Consider the following 8,603-nt stretch of genomic DNA (forward strand, 5'->3'; position numbering starts at 1 on the left):
AGCAAATGGCATCGTCAACCTCTTCGCGGGTGACAGCAGTGCGACTGCCCGCAGTAATGACCAGTAGGGCACGTTCAAGTGCGCACACCGCCTCCATGACCTCTCGGGAGCGGGCAAGTAACAGATCGCGGTGGCTGGGCAGCAAGCGGGATGGCCAAAGAGCGGGGTAGCGATGGAGGACGCCGCAGAGGCCAGCAAGGAGGGCCGCGAGGAAGCCGCAGGGGCGGAGGAAGCTGGCGACGACAGGGCAGCCCGAGAGGAGATAGCCGTGGTCCACCCGGAGGACATGGGGGACGCCTAGTCGGGGCGCAGGCCGGCGACGTCTGCAGGCCTGGTGGACACGGGGGATGCTTGGTCGAGGTGCGCACCGGCGCCGTCTGCAGGCTCGGAGGACGCGGGCGTGAGCAGACCTAAAGAAGAGCGAGTGGGGGCTGTCGAACGAGAGGACGATGGGCGGCCAGCCGCAGTGGCCGGAGAGGGGACGCAGCACTTGAGCGACGACGGGGCGGAGCCGTCAGAGGAGGATGCGACGGCTCGGGGGAGGGAGCGGAATTTGGCCTTTTGGCCAAAGAACCTGCATTTCACGCATCTGATGTCCTTCCGGCACTCAGAGAGGGGATGGCCGGAGCCAAGGCAACGGGGACAGTCGCCCTCGCGAAGCCAGGAAGGCCTGGGTCGGGACCTTGCCTCAGGACCTCGCAGCTGCGACGATGCTTGCGCGGACGGGGGCGCTTGCGGCCCCGAGCAAACTGCCACGCATCCCGCGCATCCACCATCTCCTCGGGCACTCAGCAGATCTCGGACCGGAGGGGTGGGCGCGGGGCAGGCGGTGAGGGGCTCGCTGCCGGCGGTGAGAGAGACGGCGAGCGCGAGAGGGGAGACGCCTGGGAGGGGGGCACCGGCGGGCGGAAGAGGACCTGGCGGTAGGTGAGCGGGGACCCGGCAGAGGAGGGGCTCGACTCTAGCCAACGGTCCTCGCGGGAATGCCCGACGGCGGAGGGGGAGGGGGACGAGGCTATTAGAATTGTGTCGAATATTATTGTACAAGTTAGGTTACAGTTGGACTTGGCTTTGGACTGTGTGTAGACAGGGTAGGAGTTGTGTCCTAATAGGACACTTGTATCCTAGGCCTCTCATATAAAGCGGGGGTAGACACACGATATAACCTATGCCAACATAATAGCACAGGCACGCGGGGGGAGCCGACGGCGTGTGCCGGCGCCCGGGCGGCCGGGATGCGGTATTGTGACGGTGTCATGGGGAGGAGCGCCCGTAGTCATGCCCCGGAGATGTAGCCATGATGGTGAACCTCGTTAACAAATCTCGGTGTTATGCTCGTGTGATTGCTTGGTCCTCGGTAGATCAATGGTGGTCTCGGATTTATTCTAACAAATGGTATCAGAGCAAGGTTCGAAAAGGTCGTGGAAGTTTATTCAAAGGAGGAAGAACGTATCAACGGACTTGTGTGCAAAGGGATCGTCAGCCGTGGGAGTAGAGTTAGTCGGCGAGTCGTTGCTGGTGAGTTGTAACCAGGAGGCAGCGATGAAGTGTTCGCGGTTGTTGTAGTTCTTCAAGAAGCAATCGGGATTGGCAGTAGCAGGCGACCAAGCATATGGTGGCGGCAGATCGGATCGTCGTGTTTCAACGAGATCGAAGCCGAGGCAGCAGCTTGGTGCAGTGTGGTCCAGCGAAAAGGAATCAGCCAGCAATAGTGGCGGAATCGCGTAGCGTCGGAAGTCTCGGATCGGACTCGAAGCGATTGACGAGGCAGCGTCAGCGGCCTGGTGCGGTCCGTGTCGTGCGTACAGCGTAGCCAGCATTGTGGGCAAACCAGGTGCAGGTGGGGCTGGCCGAGCCAGGTCAGTTACGACGGAGGCTTAGCAATTTGTGGCCCAAGGCCTAGCCAGGATGGTGGCCCAGGGAACTATTTGAAAGCGCTAGGTGTTGTACGCCGAGCCGAAGCAAGAGGTGACCGAGGGAGCCATCTCTCTATGTCCCTATTGCAACGTTCAACGAATCTTGGTTATTGCATGTCGGTAGAGTAGAAGAGGACACCGCTCTCGTGCACCTACGCGCGACCCGGCGCCACCTACCACAACCACCGCGTTCAACGCCGGCGCGGACCACTCCGCCTTCATTGATGGGATCTCAGGCCGCATCCTCCCCTGCATCGCTCTCCGAGCGGCCGAGCTATGCCCTCTGACGGGTTGGGTGGACCCGAACTCGGGGCGAGTTCTTCCTTGTGTGGCTCTAACCGCCCTGGGAGATGCCGCTCCACGCCATGTAAGTCCCCCACCTCCACCTCCTTCCTCTCTGGGTGCGTTGCAGTGTGCGCAGGCGGCGTCGGCTGAGCTCCATGCCCGTTCTTGGGCGGATGTGGCCACGCTTCCCAGGCCACGCCTACAATCAATTATCGTGGCTAGGCGGGGGGGGGGTTGCGCCAGGGAGCCTGCCGCCCAGGGGCAGGCATGCGCAGGCACACCGGCTCCGGACGTCGCGATTCGCATATCCCCCACTCTCGCTGCTCCGACCTGCGCCAGTGAGCTTGGAGGACTGTCTTGGACGGTCGTCTCCTCCCGGCGTGCTCAACGTCTGGCTAGGCACCAGGCGCGTCAGGCGAATCAACCACCACAGCCATCAAAGGATTCGGCGCAGAGACTCCATGAGCGGTCCGCGCACTTTGCGGCCATGGCATTCAAGGCGCGCTTTGGGAATTGCTGCTATAGGTGCCTTGCTCCGCGGCACAAGTTCTTCTAATGTCAAGATCTCGAGTTCTGCTACAATTGTAAGCGCTCGGGACACTTCGAGCGTGAGTGCCCAGTTCGTCTTCGCCTCAACAGAGCTCAGCAGTCACCTGTGTTCACCCCCCCCCCACCTCCGCCGCGCCTACTACGCTCGTTCCTCCGGCGCCGGCCACCACCTCCGCTGCTCCTTCTGCGCCCGCTCCACCTGCGCAGCCCCCCCCCTCCACCGCTGCGCCTGTGCCAGCCGACGCTGCGCGGCACCCGCCGGCGGCCGTCCGTGAGGCAACGGGTGTGGCCATGGACTTCATTCCAGGAGAGGCCCACAGGAGACCGGCCATGTCCAGCTGCACGGTTGTGTCCATGCCGGCGATGGAGGAGGGGGCCTACCGGCTGCGTACTACGGCCCTGATGCTCACGGCGTCCTCGCTGTGGGGCGGCATCTCGGCCGACGCGGTGGTCAGGGCGATTGCGTGCGAGCATGGCTTCCCTTGCCGCGACATCAATGTTGCTCCGTGCTTCTTGAAGGACTTCATCCTCACCCTTGCAGAGCGTCACCAGCGGGACCTCGTGTTCGAGCGCAGGGTGGTGGTCGTCGCCGGCGTCTAGTTCAAGCTCAGGCCATGGTTCCCCCCCCCCCAGGCGGGAACAAGGTGTGGCGATCCTACTGCCGTGTCGCCATCGACCGCCTCCCGCTGAACGCCTGGGATTGGGACTCCGTCCAGGAGGTCATCGGCAGAGACTACGAGCTCGACCTCATAGAGCGTCAGTCCCTGACCAAGACAAACCGCAGAACGCTCTTCGCCTGGGTGTGCGCTTGGGACCCCGACAAGATTCCGTGCGCCAGTGACTTCAATGTGCTCAATAGGCCAGACGCACCGCGGTCGGGAGGATCGTTGCCCGAAGGAACCCCTACGGAGCAAGGCAAGGAAGGGCCGCATTTCCTAGTGCCAATCCACCTTGACGAGGTCAAGGACTACACACCATTGCCTGATGGTGTGTTCAGGGAGTGGCCAAGAATCTACAAGCACAAAGATTGGCGCTTGGGCGTAATGGACGGCGAGGGCCGGGGGCGCCCGGTGGCCTCGGCTGGCTCCTTCATCGCAGGTCGTCGTCATGACGAAGACAGAGATGAGGGCGGGAGCAGGAACAGGGGGCAACAAGGCCGCGTGGGTGGTCGCAAGAGATTCTGGAGAGGGATGCGCGATCAGGCGCAATGTAGGGACACGGCGGCGTACGACCCACAGCCACGCCAGCACAGGCGCCACGACACTGATGCCGGGCCAGCTTGCGACCCAGTGGAGCCTCGATGGCAAGCGGCTACCAATGGAGGGGCCAGGCCGGTCCCACGTCCCGTTCAATTGGACCGCGAGCATGTGCTCGTGACCCTGTCCTTGGAGGTGTTGCCTGTCCAACCAGCACATGTAGCAGAAGAGCAAGCAGATCAGCAAGCTGAAGAGGACACCAGAAGTGATGCTCAAAGTGTCGTTGTTGCCCTGACCAACACGCACAGCGCTGATGACGGGGTCGACGGGCTCTCTCTGCCGCCCCCTGATCTCGCTGCCAGAGCTCTGGAGACGGTGGGCACGGAGACGCAGGGTTCACTGATGGCTGCCATCCCGACCTGCTTGCAGGGCTATGATGGTCTGACGTGTAGGCTCGCACTACCAGACTCTGATTTTGCAGCTCGGGCGTTGGTGAGGACAGGAGCGGGGGATTGGGGACCAGATCTCACCGGCCTGATGCAGCTCTACTCCCCACCCAGGCAGCAACACCCGCTCTCTCCGGTAGTGTGGCAGTACCAGGTCAGCGGTACTGTGTCATGGCCCAACCCGACCATGCAGAGCGCAACCTCCATCACCACCCTGGGCATTGCCTCCTTTTTCAACCAAGACGCGCAGCGAAATCATGAGCTGGCCCCCCTGCCGCCTACTCTGAGTCCTGCGGCGTTTACAGGGTGGGAGCTGCCTCCATCACCGGTTGGAGCGACGCAAGGCCTCTGGGAGCCACCTCCTATGCACGAGGGCCCATGCTGGCTGCCCCAATGGGGTTCGGCCCAACTTGCTGGCTTGTAGTGGGAGCCCAGCTGGGCCATTGGCCCTGAGGTGGTCTTTTGGCCAGGAGCTGCGGCAAACCAAGCTTCAACCATGCAGTATCTCGGTCACCAGCAACACCCATATGCGGAGGAAGTGCGCGCCAGGCGTGCTCTTGCGGAGGCCAACATGTCCGGTCCAGGGCTCATATCAGCCATCACCACCAAAGTCTCGGAGTTGCACATAGACGAACAACGTGCCTTCATCAGCAAAATTGCTTCGCTGCTGTCGGCATCACTCCTTGGTGCGCCGCCAACCACCACGAAGACTACACGCCCTATCAAGCAGCGCCTGCTTGGGGTCATGAGAGGCTCTAGGCAAAGCACTCGGCTCCTCCGACAAAGCTCCAACTTTTCCTCTTTATCGTGGCCATGGATCCCCTACAGAGATTTCTGAATTTAGCCACAACAAATGGAGTACTTACCAAACTTCCAGGACGGAATCCGATGATGCGTTGCTCCTTCTACGCATACGATGTCGCCCTGTTCACCAACCCACGGGAGGACGACGCAAGAATGGTCCACCTGTTGCTGCAATGTTTTGCAGACGCGTCGGGGCTGAAGGTGAACACCAATAAGAGCTCGGCTCTCCCAATAAGATGCGGAGCCATCAATCTGGACACCATACTGGCACCCCTGGGCATCCCATGTAAGACTTTTCCGATAACATATCTTGGAATGCCGCTTTCTCCGCGGAACCTAACCAAGGGGGATCTAGACCCTTTCTTGGTAAAATTTGGAAACAAGACGGCCGCATGGAAAGGTGGTCTCATGGCCAAGAGTGGGCGTCTCATGCTTCTTAAATCCGGTCTTACCGCCCTCGCAATCTACATGATGATGGTGCACAAGCTCCCTGCTTGGGTTCTGAAACGACTTCTAAAAAATCTGTCAAGCTTGGCTTTGGAGCGGGGACGCCACGGGTAGTGCTGGCAAATGCAGGGTTGGATGGAGCCAGATCTGCTGCCCAAAAAGCCTTGGAGGCCTGGGGGTGCTGGACCTAAAAAAGTTTGGTACAGCGTTGAGGCTACGATGGCTATGGATGGCATGGAAAGACCCACCCAGGCCATGGGTTGGAATGCCGCTACGTTGCGTCAACAGTGAGAGGATGCTCCTTGCAATGGCCATGGAGATTACAATTGGTGATGGCAGGAAAGCAATTTTTTGGTAGGATCGATGGCTTCACGGGCAATGTCCCAAAACCATTGCACCAATGCTATACAAGATTTCTATTAGGAAAAATCGCACGGTATATGATGCTCTCACAGAGCAGAAGTGGCTACAAGACCTAGCAACGGGCCTGTCCGACGACATGCTGTCGAAACTGACGAGCCTGACGGAGTTACTGGACACAATCGTTTTACGGGAGGGATAACCAGACAGAATCGCATGGCGGTTCACGCCAGACCGTGAATACACGGCTCGTTCTGCATACTTGCTCCAGTTCGAGGGAGCGGTGCCAACAGAGGGATACAATCTGATTTGGAAGGGGTGGGCACCTGGCAAATGTCACTTTTTCTTATGGACGGCCTTGTTGGGCAAAATTTTAACAGCGGATGCCCTGCTCCGTCGTGGTTGGGAGAATAACTACTTCTGTGCTCTTTGTGAAAGGAATCTAGAAACACCGTCCCACCTGTTGATCGAGTGCCCATGGTCACGGCACTCTTGGGAGAAGATTGCTCGTCTGGCTAGCATGCCAGCGTTACTTCCAGTAACTTGGAATGGGTTATTGAATGTCCAACAGTGGCTTACGACCTGCCACAGCAGAGCAAGTGCTGACAGGAAGAAAGGAACATTATCCATTATTCAGCTGATGTGTTGGGAAATATATATATATAGAGAGAGAGGAACAGAAGGATTTTCAACAACGAATGCATGGGGCAAGACAGCTTTGTGACCAAAGTAAGAGATGAAATCCAGCTCTGGAACTTGGCTAGAGCGGGAATTCCCTTCGACCCGAGCTGATTTGCTTGCGGGCTGTCTTTCTGCCGCTTTTTTTGCTTGCCTTCTCTTTCTGTTATTTATCCATGTGGGTGTTCAGTCCCTTGCTGTTCACCTGTCTTGGGTACCCCTATAGCTCGTTTTTCCCCCACTGATCAATGAATTTGGCAGTCAATCTACCAACATTCGAAAAAAAAAGAGGTGACCGAGCTGGATGTTGCGGGACGCCAGGTGCGATGACACGGGATTTGTTTGGGAAAAAAGATCTGCAAGGTGTGGTATATACGTGTCATGGACAACAATGGTAAAAAAAAGAGGAGCGATGGGACTTGTGGAGGCATGCATGGTGCAGCCACGGAAGATACCATGGAAGTAACTTGTTTTTGGATTGCATTGCTAATTGTACACGTGGTTTTACCAGGAAGTTTGCAGGTTGGTGACACGTGCATAAGGTTCGGAGGAGCCTGGAGCGCGTCAGGTTCATGCATACACTGGGCGTCAAGCAATGCACGGAGTGCGGGCGGACACGACGCAGGGTGAAGCATGGTTGCAGTCAGATAATTTCGGCGGGGTCGGACAGGACGGATCGACCGGGTTGTCGGTCAAAGCAGAAGACGATGGTGGTTTCAGTGACGACAACATAGGAGTGTGATGCTGATGGTGGCCGACTTCTGGGGCGTGGAAACACGTGGTGCAGGCCTGAGGGCTTGTGCAGCTTCGACAGACTATGGCGCGGGGTTGATTTAAGACGGTGCACATGAGAGCTTGGAGTCGACAGGGCGTGGGAGGGTGGCACGTACAACCACCATGGAGTATTGTTGAAGGTGGAGTTGGAGTCTGATGGACGACTTCACTCTGTGCTGATGGAGAGGCTACGACGTAAGAATTCAGAGAGTCGAAGCCTATTTCAGCGGGATAGCGAGAGACACGTGGATCAGACTGGGTACCAGTGGTCTGATGGAGGCGTGATACTCGGCATCGGTCGGTGATGATCGGTGGTTCTCTGCAGTGGGGGTTGAGGCAGTGTGGGCTAGCTACCCGGGAGACTCGACCAGGACAGCAGAGGCTCGACGCGGTGATAGCGGCGAGGCGTGCGATAAGCACGGGACACAGCGACAGACCAAGGCACTAATGGTGAGACATATGGTCAGACAAATTGTGCAGGGGTGCTGAAGCAGTGTTGACGAGTACCAGATTCAAGTTGGTGATTGGGTCTATCGGTGCTAGTTGATGGACATGAGTTGACCATGGAGAATCTGAGAAAGTGACGGAAAGTCTGAAATTGTCAAAAGCTGAGAGAGTACATGGCCGTATATTCTGTGGTGTTCAGTGCACATGGCAAAGTGCGGATGACAAGTACAGAAGGAGGCGGAGTGCTATAGCTGCGGGACATGTTAGAGACTATCCGGGAAAAAGGATGAGACAACTGTGAATTTGACTCAGGGTGACACAGGGCGACGGTGAAATTTCTTCAAGTTTCAGACAGACGGTCAAGAAAGAGCGGTGATGTTGAGTTCAGGTAACTCTTGTATGTGACATCCAATATGTGAGTTTTTCATTTTCACGCAGATAAATTATCGGTGTGTGATGGCGTTGAATGGAAACTCCGAAAGTTAGGAGCACAAAGTAGAGTAATGAGAAACTTAATTTTTGCTCGAGTGTTGACTGTGAAGAAGACGAGAAGGGACTACAGTTGCAGGTGGAGTCATATGGAGTCTGGGAGTAGCAGCGGTGCTCATGGCGTATCTCAAGTCCAATGTACATGTAGGTTCGACGCACGGACGAATTCAAAGTGGTGGAGAATATTCGTCAAGGTGGAGTTTGTTAGAATT

At 57.6% G+C, this 8,603-nt stretch overlaps 1 protein-coding gene across 1 annotated transcript; it reads left to right on the top strand.

Moving 5' to 3' along the window:
• Positions 1–3,041: 3,041 nt before the first annotated feature.
• On the top strand, positions 3,042–4,816 carry LOC147985404 (uncharacterized). Its single transcript, XM_087541552.1, is given in 2 exon segments — positions 3,042–3,371; positions 3,374–4,816. Coding segments are annotated over 2 exon segments (1,773 nt in total).
• The last annotated feature ends 3,787 nt before the right edge of the window (positions 4,817–8,603 follow it).

The sequence above is a fragment of the Triticum urartu genome, chromosome 2A (genome assembly GCF_056163025.1).
Source record: "Triticum urartu cultivar PI428250 chromosome 2A, HENAU_Tu73, whole genome shotgun sequence".
In the NCBI taxonomy this organism is placed as follows: Eukaryota; Viridiplantae; Streptophyta; class Magnoliopsida; order Poales; family Poaceae; genus Triticum; species Triticum urartu.